The sequence below is a fragment of the Chelonia mydas genome, chromosome 12 (assembly GCF_015237465.2).
Source record: "Chelonia mydas isolate rCheMyd1 chromosome 12, rCheMyd1.pri.v2, whole genome shotgun sequence".
Lineage (NCBI taxonomy): Eukaryota > Metazoa > Chordata > Testudines > Cheloniidae > Chelonia > Chelonia mydas.
Genome location: NC_051252.2, coordinates 852,514 through 867,738, shown reverse-complemented (window position 1 = coordinate 867,738; position 15,225 = coordinate 852,514). Strand labels below are relative to the sequence as shown.

The window sequence follows — 15,225 nt, the reverse complement described above, 5'->3', positions numbered from 1 at the left end:
TGCCCTCTCTCTGTTGGGCAGTGCTGGAGGCTGGGGCAGAAGGGATGGGCACAGGGGGCTGCAGGGCTGGGCTCCTGGGGGGTGAAGGAGGCACATGTAGCCATTAGGCAGGGGGAGGGATGGGCTCCCAGCCAGCCCCCAGGGAGGTGCTGGCTGGCAGGGGAGCCCCATGCTGTGCCTGTGGGGAGCAGTTCCCCCACCCCATTGCCCCCTCACTGGGAAGTTGGGGGCTTGTGCATGCTCCTTCTGGGGCAGGCAGTCCCCTGGAGGTGCGAGGAGAGTCAGGAGCTTGCTGGCAGGGAAGGGTGCTGGGGGCCCCAGCATGATCCTGGGGGTGGGTCACCTCTTCCTGCAGGGAAACCCCTTGGGCCGTGCTGTCAGCTGTTCCGGCTGGGGGGCTGCCATTGTCTCTGGCCCCCTGGGGGAGCTGGGGCAGGTTCACCAGCCAGCATAGGCCAGGTGCAACATTAACCCTTTTGTACCCACTGGGTAGCCAGGCAACTGAAACTGAGGCAGACGTGGGCTTCACAGCTGTATTACAAACAATTCCCATGTTTGCTGCAGGCTGAACGTAGGGCTCACCCCTACGCTGTGCTCGGGGACGGCCAGACTGCAGGGGCAGAGGGGAGCCGCCTGGGGCCCCATTGGCCCCTCTCCAGTCTATCTCCATGCCCAGCAGGCCCCATGAACAGCATGGCACAGGTGCCCCCCAGCCCTCTGCCTACCCAGCATGCCCTGCTCCCTGCCCTTACCTGTCTGGAGCTTTGCCCTGGCGGGTGCTGGGCCACACAGGACTGAGGTGCTTCTGCCCGTGCCATTGGAAGCTGGCACAGTGGCTGCCATGCTGGGCCAGGCTCTCAGCACCCAGTCTGGATGCCCGGAGCCATAGACGGGCATAAAGCCATGCTAGGCTCCAGGGAGGGTGGGGGTGGGCCCTGGGCACTGCCGGATTTGGGGACCTGCTTTGCAGAAGGTGGGTTTATTGACTGAGCACTGAGGGGAATACCGTCTCCCCCCAGCCCTCTGCCCCTGTCCCAGGGCAGGAGGTCACTCTGCTCACAGCCAGCTTTAGCACTGGCTTTGTGGGGGGCTGGATTTGCGTTAGCCAGCGCCATGGCTCTGCTGTGCAGGGTGCTGGCAGAATGGGGGTGGGGGAAGGACCTAGGCCAAGGCTGGGCCAGCAGGAGCCTGCAGGCTGGGGTTGAGGAGTGTCACACAGGCACAGCCCTGGTGCTCTCTCACTCCTCCATCCGGTCCCTGGGAAGGCCCCTTTGCAATGTTACCCTCCGTAAGGTCACGCGTTCTCACGAGGGGGACCACCAGCCCGCGGCCTCACCCCGTGAGCCCCTGTCAGCGCCCCGTGGCCTGCCCACCCTGAGGGAGCAATACAGCCCCCGCCTGTTTAGCCTGTAGTGACTCAGCCAGCGTGTAAAGCAGCAGGTTATTGGAAGTGGGGAACACAGAGTAGGAAGTTACTGCACAGTACAACTGGGTCTGGCCAAGTCCCAGAGAGCCCAGCCCCCACTTGGTCCATCCAGCCGACCCCCTCTACCACCTCCTCAAAGGCCCCTCCTCCGTCCTTTGTCTTTGTTCCGGGCACACACATCCCCTGGGCCCTCTCCAGCCCTTTGCTCTCCCGCTGGCCGGACCCAGTGGGTTCCAAGCTGGGCAGGGCCGCCTAGTCTTCAGTAGCTAAATGACACAGCGTCCAGGCCAGGCTGCTAGGCAGGGTCACACCTGGGCCTCTGCAACACCAAACCCCCTCACCCACCCCCTGGGTAAGCAGCAGCACACAGGGGAAACTGAGGCCCACACAGTATTCATACAAACTGTTAAGAAAATTCCCCACATTGTCACAAGGCCACTAGCAAAACTGGGGTGGGGGTCCTAGGGCTGGAAGAGGCAGGAGGGCTGAGGCAGAGCTGAGAGTGGGGAGCCTAGGGCCAGAAAAGGTGACCGGGGGAGAGGAGGGTGATAGCAGAGCAAGGGGGAGTCACAGGGCTGGGAGAGGCAGTGGGGGGAGCTGGGACAGAGCTGGGAGGTCCTAGGGCAGAGAGAGGCGGGGTGGGGGGGCTGGGACAGAGGTGAGGGGGAGCCCAGGGCTGGGAAAGGTGAAGGGGGTAGTAGCAGAGCTGTGGGGGAGCCCAGGGCCAGGAGAGGCAGGGAGGACAGGAAGGGGTTTGCTGACATTAAGCCTGCTGTCTTCTACCGCTTCCAGTCCCTCCCTCCCGTGGCACATACGATCCAGGGGCCTCAACTCGGCTCAAGGGTCCAGACTCGAGTCACTGTCTGCATGGGGAGGGGGAGGGAACCTGCCGTGCCAGCGCTGGGTGCTCTGGGCTGGCTGGGCGAGGGTGGGCGGTGCCCCTCACAGCACCTTCCCAGGGTTCATGAGATTCTTGGGGTCCAGCGTGGCCTTGATCTGCCTCATGACGGTCAGTCCCAGCTCCCCGATCTCCTCCCGCAGCAGATGGCGCTTGCCCAGGCCGATGCCATGCTCGCCCGTGCAGGTGCCGTCCAGGGCTAGGGCCCGTCTGGGAGGAGAGGGGGCAGGATATGCATCAGCAGGAGGGCAGGGCAGCTGGGGGGAGGGTGGCTGGGGTGGCTGCACCAGGTGGGGGCAGCACAGTCAAGGGGAGGGTGTCACCGGGGGACCCTTGGACCAACTGGCAGGGGGTCCACAGGGGTACAGGAACCCCAGGGTCAGATCCCTTCATGTGAATTCACCCTAGGGGCAGGGGAGGGCTCAGCTGTGTGCCAGCTGCCCATAGCGGATGCTGAAGGTGTAGCATGCCAAAGGGAGCAGGTGAGGGGGACACAGCCCAGGGGGAGGGTACAAAAGAGCAGGGTGTGGCCCTGGGGTGCACCCCATGTGTGTGCATTCCCCCCCACCCTTTGCCTCTGGGACAACGACTGACCCCGTCCAGACCCTGCCCAGCCTGGCTGTGCTCCAGGGCCCCATGTGAGGAGCAAGTGCCCGACTGACCCCATGTGTAGAGCAGCTCCAATCTCCCATGTGTCCTGGGAGGGCTGCCTGAGCTCTCAGCGAGGGGTCCAGGACAGGTGGCTCCTGGAAACTCTTCTGGTTGCTTCTCCTGCCACCCTGGCTCTGAGCTCTGGGCCCCTCCCTGGTGTGCCCCCCCATGTCCCTAGGTCTGTGCTCAAAGGCCAGTTAGGGCGGGCCCCATCTGCCCCCCGCAGGATCCCATGACTTGCTTCTGCCCTTCAACACCAGAGATGGGCCATGCAGGGCTGAGCTGCACTGGGCAGGGCTGAGCTGCACTGGGCAGGGCGGGGTAGCACTGGGCAGGGCAGAGCTGGGTCGGGCCGGGCAGGACAGAGCCGGGCTGGGCAGGGCTGGGTAGCACTGGGCAGAGCAGAGCTGGGCCGGGCCGGGCAGATAGGGCTGGGCAGGACAGAGCCGGGCTGGGCAGGGCGGGGTAGCACTGGGCAGAGCAGAGCTGGGCCGGGCCGGGCAGATAGGGCTGGGCAGGACAGAGCCGGGCTGGGCAGGGCTGGGTAGCACTGGGCAGGGCCGGGGTAGCACTGGGCAGAGCAGAGCTGGGCCGGGCTGGGCAGATAGGGCTGGGCAGGACAGAGCCGGGCTGGGCAGGGCTGGGTAGCACTGGGCAGAGCTGGGCCAGGCAGGGCAAGACAACGTGGGTAGTACTGAGGAGAGCAGAGCTGGGCAGAGGCAGGCTTGGCAGGGCAGATCAGGACAGAGCTGGGCTGGGAAGAGCGGGCTTCCTACCTGGCCAGTCGGGTTGCAAACTCCTTGACGCGCTGGCTCTCAGCCAGGTTGGCCGGGTCGAACACCAGTATGCAGTGAAAGTTCCCGTCGCCCACGTGCCCGACTATCGGGCCTGAGGGGACACAGACCAGCTGCTCATATGGAGACCCTCTCCCAGCCCAGACACCTACTGCCTGGCTCCCTCCCACCCCTCCTCCAGTGGGGCCCCTTGCCCTACAGAGCCCACACTGGAGTCATTACCTGCCCCTGAAATGCAGTCCCCTCTGGGCAGAAAGGGGCCATGCCCAGGGTTTGGGGAAGGAGCCCCCCGCCCCACTGAGATGTGGGTGGGGGTGGGGGTAGCTCATCACGGATATCCCCCACATCGGGATCTGGCCAGGGCATGAGGGGCCGCACGTCCCAATTGCTCGGGAGGACGGCATCTCCAGCAGCGCAGTTCCCCGGCGCAGGCTGGCTCAGCCATTGGCTTGTCCTGTCCATCCTGCCCCCAGCACGGGGTGAGACTGGATGAGGTCACAGTGTGGGGGCACAGGAATGTCGCCCAGGGAGCATGTTCCCTGACAGGTGGGGGTCATGGCAGGCCCAGGGCTTATTAGTTCCAGCTCTGGGGAGCCAGGCTGGCTTAGTCCCCTTGCAGCCCCACTGAAACACAGGTCCTGCTCAGCACAGCCCCCGGGCTCGGATCCCTGGGATCGAGGGGCACTGCCAGAGCTGTGGGTGGAGTATGTCAAGTGCGTTAGAAGCATCTGATGCATGTCTGACGTGTGTGAAGTGTCTGATGTGTGTGATGCATGTGAAGCGTGCCCACCTGCCCTGTTCTCTGCGTTGGTGGGCATTGTCAGGCGCTCGTGCCAGTGAGGCGTTCACCCCAGACAGGTGCACTGTGGGTGGTTGGCGTTTAGGGGCCGCATTTGGGTTTATTCCCAACCTCTGCGGCAATGTGGGGCAGGGCCTCTGCCCCCTCTGTCTGCAGCCCCCAGTCCCATGGCTCCCACACCCAGACAGGATAATGGCAGGCAGGCCTGACCGCAGTGGGATGGGAGCAGCACCAACCCCGTCATATCATCCCTTCTCCTGCTGCCTCGCCCAACCCCAGTGAAGTGACCCCCAGCTGCACAGGCCCTGACCCCAGGCTCAGTGGAGACCTACCTGTGAGCCCCGACTCCTGCAGGTCTCTGTGGGTCTCTCCCACGATGTGGGGCAGCCGGGAGATGGGGACGCACACGTCCGTGGAGTAGCCCTGGGGGGGACACCGGAGAAGGCTCACTGACCCCCTCCACAGGATTGACAGGACACATTTGGGCACCCTGATCCTGCCTCATGCAGGGGGTGCACACTGGCCTCTCCTGGGCCCCCAGAGGATCCCAGCTCCCCCTGCGCCCCAGTGGTGGGACCCGGGCTCAGCTTGGGAAAACCCTTGCTAAGCTCTCCCAGGCATGGGGCTCTGGACGTGCTGTTCAGTGGGGTCCCCCGAAGGTCTGGGGACCACTGACTTTGGGACGCCCATTGAGGAGCGGCTGTCAGCAGTCACGCTAGGGCAGAACAGTTCTATGGGTGGGCACTAGCCCCCCCGGACTGGGGAAAGCCCAGAGAGTATCATGTCCCTGGCCCACCAAGAGCCCCCATATCACTCCCCAGTCCCCTCCCCTGATGCCCCCCAGTCATAAGAACATAAGAATGGCCATACTGGGTCACACCAAAGGTCCATCTAGCCCAGTATCCTGTCTACCAACAGTGGCCAATGCCAGGTGCCCCAGAGGGAATGAACAGAACAGGGAATCATCAAGTGATCCATCCCCTGTCACCCATTCCCAGCGTCTGGCAAACAGAGGCTAGGGACACCATCCCTGCCCATCCTGGCTAATAGTAATTGAAGGACCTATCCTCCATGAATCTATCTAGCTCCCTTTTGAACCCCCTTATAGTCTTGGCCTTCACAACATCCTCTGGCAAGGAGTTCCGCAGGTTGACTGTGCGTTGAGTGAAAAAATACTTTCTTGTGTTTGTTTTAAACCTGCTGCCTATTAATTTCATTTGGTGGCCCCTTGTTCTTGTGTTATGAGGAGTAAATAACACTTCCTTATTTACTTTCTCCACACCAGTCATGATTTTATAATCATGTCCCTTCCCTCGGTACCCCTTACCCTCTCCCCAGACACCCCTTGTCCCTCAGACACTCCCTCACCCTCTCCCCAAGTGACCCCCTCTTCCCCCAGCCTCCCCCACCCCCTCTCCTCGGGCACTCCCCACCCCCCTCCAAGTGACCCCCCTTTCCCCTGGCATTCCCCTTCCTCCAGTGCTAGCCCACCTTGCTTCCGGGGCGCAGGGCCAAGGCTGCATACCAGGCGTTGTGCCGAGCGGCCCACAGCTTGTTCCTTGCCTCTGGCTCCCGGGCCCAGGCAAAGTCTGAGCCGCCATTCAGCTGCACGATCTCCTCTGCAAAGGGAGAGACCGTCAGACCCCTGCCCCCTCACCGTCAGACCCCTGCCCCCGCAGCGGGGCCTGGCTGCCAGCCGTCTCTGCCAGGCAGGCTGGGGCAGGGTAGAGGCCTAGCTTCCCCCGTTGCTGGAGACCTACGCCAGCAGGTCTGTGGGACGGGAGGTGAGAGATCCACTCCCTGGCATGGTGACAGACTTGGCCAGGGCAGGACAGAGCAACTCTGTCCCCTACAGAAAAGGGGAAGGGCAGCAACTGCCCACCTCAGCCACAGGCTGGGCAGCCAGCCACCCCGCAGCTCCACCCGACCCCATGGTACCATCCGAATATGCCCCTGGTGTCCTAGCAGTGCCCACCTGCCCCAGGGCTGCTGCTCCCCTGCTGCACCAGGAGGAGGGAGGGCCCCCAACCTGTGCCCCCCTGGGCAGCACTCCCCTGGCATCATGGGCATACCTGCCTGCCGGACCTGCTCCTCCACACTGCTGGGCGAGCCGTGGAACTCCAGGAAGAGCGTGGGGGACACGGTGTAGCTCAGACCACTGAACCGGTTACAGGCAGCCATCATGACATCATCCAGGAACTCTGGGGGAGCAGAGAGGCTGGGGGTCAGAGCCCTGGACGGCTCTGTAACCCACTGGGGAGCCCTGGACGGCTCTGTAGCCCACTGGGGAGCGATACCCCCTGCTCCCCAGGGCATGCTCTGCAGGGCACGGGGCAGCCAACTCACCGATCCGGGCCACGGGGATGCAGGCCTGCAGCACCTGCACCGTGCAGCCCACCGCAGCCTGCACGCTGGGGAAGGCACACACGGCTGCCACTGTGGTCTCAGGGCTGCCATGGAGCCGCAGCGTAGCCTGGGTGATGAGCCCCAGTGTCCCCTCGGAGCCCACAAACAGCCCTGTCAGGTTGTAGCCAGCAGCGCTCTTCCTGCAGCGGGGCGAGAAGGGGCTGGGGTGAGATTTGGGGCAGGAGCCCTGTCATAACCATACAGCTAAGGGTAGTCTAGAATTCCTCCTTACCTGTAAGGGGTTAAGAAGCTCAGATAACCTGGTTGGCACCTGACCAAAAGGACCCATGGGGAAAGAAGATACTTTCAAAGCTTGGGGGGTGGGGGGAGGAAGGCTTTGTTTTGTGTGTTCTCTTGGGAAGCAGAGAAGTATCAGGTCAGAAAACTCCTTCTCCTATAAACCATCCTAACAGTCTCTCATATTACAAAAATTGTAAGTAAAAGCCAGGCAAGGCGTGTTAGATTATCTTTTGTTTTGCTTGTGAATTTTTCCTTTGCTGGAGGGAGGTTTATTCCTGTTTTTTGTAACTTTGAAACTAAGCCTAGAAGAAGTTCTGCTGTGTTTTTGAATCTTTTGTTACCCTGTAAAGTTATTTTCCATCCTGATTTTACCGAGGTGATTTTTACCTTTTTTTAAAAATAAAATCCTTCTTTTAAGAACCTGACTGATTTCTCTATTGTCCTAAAACCCAGGGGTTTGGGTCTGTGATCACTTTGTAACCAACTGGTGAGGATATTATTCTCAAGCCTCCCCAGGAGAGGGGGTGTAAGGGCTTGGGGAGATATTTTGGGGGAATAGGAACTCCCAGTGGTCATTTCCCTGATTCTTTGTTAAATCCCTTGGTGGTGGCAGCGTACCCTCCAAGGGCAAAGAGTTTGTGCCTTGGGGAAGTTTTAACCTAAGCTGGTAGAAATAAGCTTAGGGGGTCTTTCATGCGGGTCCCCACACCTGTACCCTAGAGTTCAGAGTGAGGAGGGAACCTGACAAGCCCCCTGGTGCCCCCCTTCCCCGCTGCCCCCAGTACCTGAAGTGGCGGCCCTGGCCGGCCGTGTGCAGCACCCTGCCATCGGCCAGCACCACCTGCAGGTTGAGCACGTTGTGGCGCATGGTGCCGTAGCGCACAGCATTGGTGCCCGAGGCGCTGGTGGCCGCCATGCCGCACAGGGAGGCATCAGCGCCGGGGTCTGCGGAGGGAAAGGGCACAGCCGGTGGTCAGTGGCGGACGGGGCCAATGGTCACAGGGCATTGCAGAGCCAGCATCCCGGGGAACCCTCCCCTCCGCACCCAGGGTAGAGCTGGGCCAAGACAGAAAGCCGCCCGCCCCCAGTTGCTGTGCCGTGGGTGCTCCGAAAGCTGGTCCAGGCCGAGCCCCTGGCAGCTGCCAGCACCGAGCCCAGCATGCTGCGGCCGCGGGGACGTAGAGGGAGCGGCCAGGTCAGAGCCAGGCCCCTTCACCCTGGGCGGCTGCAGCACAGACTGTGCCCCCATTGCCCTGCCTGGCGCCGCCCACCCCGTGGCCCAGGCGGGCTGTGGCCTGTGGCATGCTGAGCAGGCCAACAAGGGTCCCGTGGCGGGGTTGATTTTCATGGCACATCCACTGGAGTGCGACCCAGCTGCTCTGTTCCCGGCAGCCAGCCCCACTGCGCTGGGCTGGATTGGGGCGGAGGATCTGGGGGTGAAGCCAACCAGCCCATTGATAGCCTGCCGCCCAGGTATGTCGCCCAGCGCAGCTGCCAGCTTCCTGCTCTGACACCACTAAACCCAGCAGCAGGCCTGGGCATCGGCCATGTGCTGGAATGGGGCTGGGACCGCTCGTCCCCCACCACTGGAGGGAGCCCCTCACCCCGTGCCCAGCATCATACCGACAGGGAACCAGAGGCCGGTGTCCCGCAGGTAGTTGTTGAGCGCTTTGTGGGTCACCCCCGGCTCCACGGCCACGGTAAAGTCCTCAGTGCTGAGCGCTGTGATGCGATCCATTCGGGTCAGGTTAAAGCACACGCCGCCCTGGCCCAGAGAGATGGGAGTGGGCATCAGAGACAGCCCCAACGGCGCTCCCTGGAAAGGGTCTGAGACCTGCTGGGTCACCACCTGAACACACATAGGCAGGTGGGGCAGGGGCAGGACACTGCCAGGCTGGGGTTCCCCTGCTCTGTGCTCCGGTAGTATCTCGCCATGGCTGCCCTGGCATCGCTGCCCGGCCAGGGAGTCGCCAGAGCTCCAGGCGAAGATGGCCCCCCCAGCACTGATCCCCCAAGACTCGCGGGCACCGCAGAGCTGCCCTCCTGGCACAAGGAGAAGCGGAGCCTGCCTGGGAGAAACCTCCCCAGAACAGCCATGCTGGGCCACGCACCTACTGGCCTCTGCAAGCACTGCCCTGCTCGGGACAGCGGGGCAGCAGCCAAGGGCTGGGCCAGCTGGCTCTTGTCGAGAGGGGAAGACTCGCTGTGCCAGCCTCACCTGCAAAAGGACCAGTGCGTGGGGTGGCAAGGGTCTGGGTTGGCACCTCAGCTGGATGAGTGGGCAGAATGCCAGCTGCACTGGAGCCCCACTGGGTTATGCCAGCTGGGGATGGGATCTGTCACACCCTATGGCCAGGGAATGCTCACTGCGCTGCCCCCCGCTCCATACCCTCACTGTGCTGCCCCCCCGCTGCGTATCCTCACTGCGCTGCCCCCCGCTCTGTACCCTCACTGTGCTGCCCCCCCGCTGCGTATCCTCACTGCGCTGCCCCCTGTTCTGTACCCTCACTGTGCTGCCCCCCCACTGCGTATCCTCACTGCACTGCCCCTCGCTCCGTACCCTCACTGCGCTGCCCCCCGCTCCGTACCCTCACTGCGCTGCCCCCCCGCTGCGTATCCTCACTGCGCTGCCCCCCGCTCTGTACCCTCACTGTGCTGCCCCTCGCTCTGTACCCTCACTGCGCTGCCCCCTGCTCCGTACCCTCACTGCGCTGCCCCCCGCTCCATACCTTCACTGCGCTGCCCCTCCGCTGCGTAACCTCAGTGCGCTGCCCCCCGCTCTATACCCTCACTGCACTGCCCCCCGCTCTGTACCCTCACTGCACTGCCCCCCGCTCCGTACCCTCGCTGTGCTGCCCCCCCGCTGCGTATCCTCACTGCGCTGCCCCCTGTTCTGTACCCTCACTGCGCTGCCCCCCGCTCTATACCCTCACTGCACTGCCCCCCGCTCCATACCCTCACTGCACTGCCCCCCCACTGCGTATCCTCACTGCGCTGCCCCCCCGCTGCGTATCCTCACTGCGCTGCCCCCCGTTCTGTACCCTCACTGCACTGCCCCCCGCTCCGTACCCTCACTGCACTGCCCCCCCCACTGCATATCCTCACTGCACTTCCCCCCGCTCCATACCCTCACTGCGCTGCCCCCGTTCTGTACCCTCACTGTGCTGCCCCCCGCTCCATACCCTCACTGCGCTGCCCCCCCGCTGCGTACCCTCACTGCGCTGCCCCCCCGCTGCGTACCCTCACTGCGCTGCCCCCCTGCTCCATACCCTCATTGTGCTGCCCCCACAAGGCGTACCCTCACTGCGCTGCCCCCCCGCTCCATACCCTCACTGCGCTGCCCCCCCGCTGCGTATCCTCACTGCGCTGTCCCCCGTTCTGTACCCTCACTGCGCTGCCCCCCGCTCCATACCTTCACTGCGCTGCCCCCCCGCTGCATATCCTCACTGCACTGCCCCCATTCTGTACCCTCACTGCGCTGCCCCCCCGCTCCATACCCTCACTGCGCTGCCCCCCCACTGCGTATCCTCACTGCGCTGTCCCCCGTTCTGTACCCTCACTGCGCTGCCCCCCGCTCCATACCTTCACTGCACTGCCCCCCCGCTGCATATCCTCACTGCACTGCCCCCCATTCTGTACCCTCACTGCGCTGCCCCCCCGCTCCACACCCTCACTGCGCTGCCCCCCCAGCTCCGTACACTCACTGCACTGCCCCCCCTGCTCCATACCCTCACTGCGCTGCCCCCCCTGCTCCATACCCTCACTGCGCTGCCCCCTGTTCTGTACCCTCACTGCACTGCCCCCCCGCTGCGTATCCTCACTGCGCTGCCCCCCGTTCTGTACCCTCACTGCGCTGCCCCCCCGCTGCGTATCCTCACTGCGCTGCCCCCCGTTCTGTACCCTCACTGCGCTGCCCCCTGCTCCATACCCTCACTGCGCTGCCCCCCCGATCCATACCCTCACTGTGCTGCCCCCCCGCTCCATACCCTCACCATTGGGCCCCCGCTCCGTACCCTCACTGCGGTGACGCCGCCCTCCAGGCCCGTGCCAGTGCTGAAGGGGATGATGGGGACACCATGACTGTAGCAGATCCCCGCCAGCTTGCTGACCTGTTCCATGTCCTGGGGCCAGACCACGGCACCCGGCGGGCTGCACCTGCAGGCAGGGGAGAGCCCCATGTAATGCCAGCTCCCAGGGGCAGGGTGTGCCAGCTGCCTCTGTGCACAGCGTGTGCAGCTCCACCCGGGCTGAGAACACAGCAGGGAGCCAGCCGTGTGCCAGGCTGGGTGGGGCAGAAAAGGCCTGGATGAGCCGGGGGAAGAGGGGCTTTGAGGGTTGAACAAGGCACTGGCCCCTGGCCCCACGGGTTGGCTCCCGCACACTGATCCAGAGGACGCTAGAGGGCTCAGCACCAGGGCCCATCTGCCCCAGCTGGCAGGGCACGGTGAGAGAACCTGGGATTTCAGCGGCGCCTTGGAGGCAACAGTTTGGCGCAGCCCTGGGGCACCCGGGTGGGGCTGCACCCACTGTGGCCGTGCTGGGCACGGGGGGCACTGCTGCAGCAGCAATGGGACAGCTATGCATATGCACCCCAACAACTGCTGGGGTCCGGAGCCCGTCCCTGGAGCTCTGTCCTTCCCGTGGCCAGGTCACTGCGTCTCCCTGGATCGCGCTGGGTGCTGTGCACACGTCACAGTCCCTCCGGGGCGATGGGCTCCTCCCAGGGCATGAGGGAGCCAAGCCAGCAGAGGCCCTTCTCAGCCCCTCAGAGAGCCCCAGGGCCTGGGTCAGCGAGGCTCTAGGAGGCTCCCCAGTCTGCACTGGCTGGATGAGCCAGCCTCTGGTGAGTGTGTGGCGTGTGCTGGGAGCTCCGCAGGTACCTGTGCATGGATTCATCCCTCCCGTGCTGCTCCCGGGCAGCCAGGGCTGTGGACACATTCGGGGTCCCCACCACGGCTCGCAGAGCCTCCACCAGCTCCCCCGGCAGCTGGCCCTAGAGAAAGTTAAAGGGCCAGCGTGTTAAAAGCACCTGCCGTAACACTCCCTTTCTCCAGGCGGCGGCAGAGCTCCCAGGCACGAGCTCGAAGCGTGTGGGCAAACCTCAAAGCTGTGCAGGGAGATGGGCACCCAACCACAGCCACCCCTCTCTCCCCAGGGATGAAGGCACAGGACATGGGGCTCGTGCTGGGATGGGGGCTTGGCTGCTCCAGGATGTGGGAGGGATAGGTCAGTGGTTTGAGCATTGGCCTGCTAAACCCGGGTTTGTGAGTTCAATCCTTGAGGGGGCCATTTAGGGATCTGGGGCAAAAATTGGGGATTGGTCCTGCTTTGAGCAGGGGGTTGGACTAGATGACCTCCTGAGGTCCCTTCCAACCCTGATATTCTATGATTCTAAGGCATGATGGGCAGCGGGGTGGAGCTAGGCGGGAAAGCCCCTCCCATCATCTATCATTGCCTTAAGAGGTCTGTCGCAGACACACAGATATGTGCTGTGTCTTCAGTGTCAAAGGGCTGGAGATTTCCGTTCAATCCCCTCCCCCTCCCAGTGCCGCCCTTCAGCAAGGATGGCCCCAGCCAAGCTGATCCAGCGCTGCGCAGGGATGCCAGGCTCCGGCATGCACAGGGACCTGGAGCGCAGGAGATAAACGCGGAGACCTGCCTTCCCTGAGCTCCTCCAGAGGCGTTTGCCACCACTACGGATTCGTCTGGGTGTGTGAAAGAGAAGGGCGCCTGGCACGAGACGGGCTGGCTAAGGGGTGCCGTTCAGCTGTTTACAACCTTATTGGCACTGGAGATCACAGGCACCTGGTTTCGCCCCATTGGCCCTGCAGGGCCTCTGGTCAGCTCTTTCCGACCCAGATCCAGGGGCGTGGAAAGGAAATCTGAAGGGTTAGTGCAACACTTCCAAACAGTCCGAGGAGATTATGGTTGGGGGGGTTGCAACTGGGTCTGAAACGACTCCTCCCTGCGGAGCCAAGGCCTGGCCTTCAGGGAGCTGGGGAAATGCTGGACCTCTAGAAACCACAAGGCCCCGAAGGAAGGCTGCATTAGGGCAGAATAGGACTCTGGTGGAGAGAGGCTCATACGCCCCTGGCCTGAGGTGCAGGCTGGCTGTGAGCATCACCAGAGACTCTCGGAAGACACATAAGATCCTAGTCTTAGCAGCCAAGTTCATAGAATAGGGACCTCAGGAGATCATCTAGTCCAACCCCCTGCTCAAAGCAGGGCCAATCTCCAATTTTTGTCCCAGATCCCTATATGGCCCCCTCAAGGACTGAACTCACAACCCTGGGTTTAGCAGGCCAATGCTCAAACCACTGAGCTATACCTCCCCCCACAACTCCTTGATTTCTGGCCACCTCTTGGTCTGCAGTAATGTGATGCTGCTCCGTGCAAATGAGCGCTTTCTAAATGAGCATGAATTAAAGTCAGGTGAAGAGCTGCCCAATATTCGGTCAGGGGGTCTCCACTCGGCAAAGCGTCGATGGGACAATGGCTCCTCCTGACGCAGCAGAGTTCACAGAGTTGGAGCCGGAGCTGCGGAGTGTAACGGCTCAGGTGTTTGCTGTGTTTTACCTGCGGGGCCAGCCCAACCTCAGGGGAGGGAGGGAGCGATCTGAGCCCGACGTTCTAATCAGCGGCTCCTGTGCAGGATCCACTGCCGCTTCTCGGAGCAGAGCCCCACTTTGCCGAGTCTGCCCCCTGGCCCAGACATCCCCTTGCGCCTTGGCACGCACGTTCCTGGCCTAGGGAGGCGGGTTTCTCCCCTCCTGGGGGCTGCCTTTGTCAGTGGTTTGACGTTGCTCCCCTGCCGACCACAGCTGGGGGTTCACTCACTTGGGGTGTGAGTCCTTCCCTTTCCTCTGAAACTCACCAGAGGTTCATCACTAATGTCCCCAAATCCCCCCCTTCTGCCCAGTGCTGGGGGCGTGGCGGGAGGGCAGGGTCTGGGTGTGGGTAGGTCGCAGCCCGTTGCAGTGAGGGTTCCTGGGCCCAGGAGCCACCTTCGCAGCGCTGGCTTGGTGTCTTTCCTGCCCTCCCCTCCCTGGGCCAGGTGAGCTCCAGGGCTGATAACAGCCTGTGTGGGTCAAATCCAGCCTTGCGGGCAGCGACGGACTCTGTGAGATGGGATCAGGTGGCATCATGCCAGGGGTCCTGGTAGCGGGCCCCATAGAGAGCAAACTTTCACCCTTAGATGTGGCCCTCGTGGGTCAGGCGGGAGGTGCCCTGGGGAGGTGGTGGGGCGAGCAGGGCTGGCCAGGGCGTGATGGGGGCTCAGTGTGCAGCTCTCAAGCCCCTGCTGGAATTGGCTGTTCAAACAAAAGTGCTGGATGCAGCTGCCCTGGCCAGAACGTGGCTGGCGGAGACTCCAGACCCCCGGCATGGGTGGAGATGGGGTGGCATGGTGGGGTGTTGCCACCCCAAATTGTATACGTCAATGGGGGGCACAATTTAAAGGGGGCAGAGGAAAGTTCAGGGTCCAGCCCACCCCCCCCAATAGAAGTCAAACTACATCTATGGCCGCGGGCCAGGGTCCAAGCGGGCACGTGGACCCTCCCCACCCTGCATCAGCCAGGCCTGTGCCAGGCACGGTACCAGCCCAGCTGGGTTGGGAGGGCACAGAGGGGCCTGTCTGGCTCCCGCCGCTGGCTCGGGGCTCAGCCCTGCCCTGCGGGGAGCTGGGTCGGAGCCGCCCCCGGCAAGGTCACACCAGGCCCGAAGCGCTGGCGACGGGCAGGGCCCAGCTGGCCTCCTGCCAGTACCTGCAGGCCGGAGCTCCTCCTGCGGCCGAGCGCCCCGCCGCCGCGACACAGCCTCTGCAGAGCCATGGGGCGCGCAGGGGGCAGGACCGGCCCCGGCTGTCGGGCGCGCCGGGCTCCGCCTCCCGGTGCCCGCAGGGCAGCTCCCGCTGCCCCCCAAAGCGAAACCAGCCTCCCCACTGGCCCCGCCCCATGGTAAGGCGGAACCGACTATTAAGGTGGCGCCGACTGAGAGCCGGGCAGCGAGGGCT

General features: G+C 63.4%; 1 protein-coding gene across 3 annotated transcripts; it reads right to left on the bottom strand.

Moving 5' to 3' along the window:
* Positions 1-519: 519 nt before the first annotated feature.
* LDHD (lactate dehydrogenase D) lies at positions 520-15,159 on the bottom strand. 3 transcript variants are annotated; one of them, XM_037877600.2, is made up of 11 exons: positions 14,978-15,159; positions 12,095-12,207; positions 11,228-11,369; positions 8,838-8,979; positions 8,000-8,159; positions 6,915-7,114; positions 6,641-6,769; positions 6,060-6,187; positions 4,901-4,991; positions 3,752-3,863; positions 520-2,534 (listed from the first exon to the last, which is right to left on the bottom strand). In XM_037877600.2, exons 1-11 carry the CDS (start codon positions 15,041-15,043, stop codon positions 2,369-2,371), a joined length of 1,449 nt encoding a protein of 482 aa, XP_037733528.1. In that variant the 5' UTR covers positions 15,044-15,159; the 3' UTR covers positions 520-2,368. The 3 variants fall into 3 exon arrangements, with proteins under 3 accessions (XP_037733528.1, XP_037733527.1, XP_037733529.1); XM_037877599.1 differs by having other exon boundaries at positions 11,207-11,369; positions 14,978-15,158; XM_037877601.2 differs by having other exon boundaries at positions 11,324-11,369; positions 14,978-15,158.
* Between the last annotated feature and the right edge of the window lie 66 nt (positions 15,160-15,225).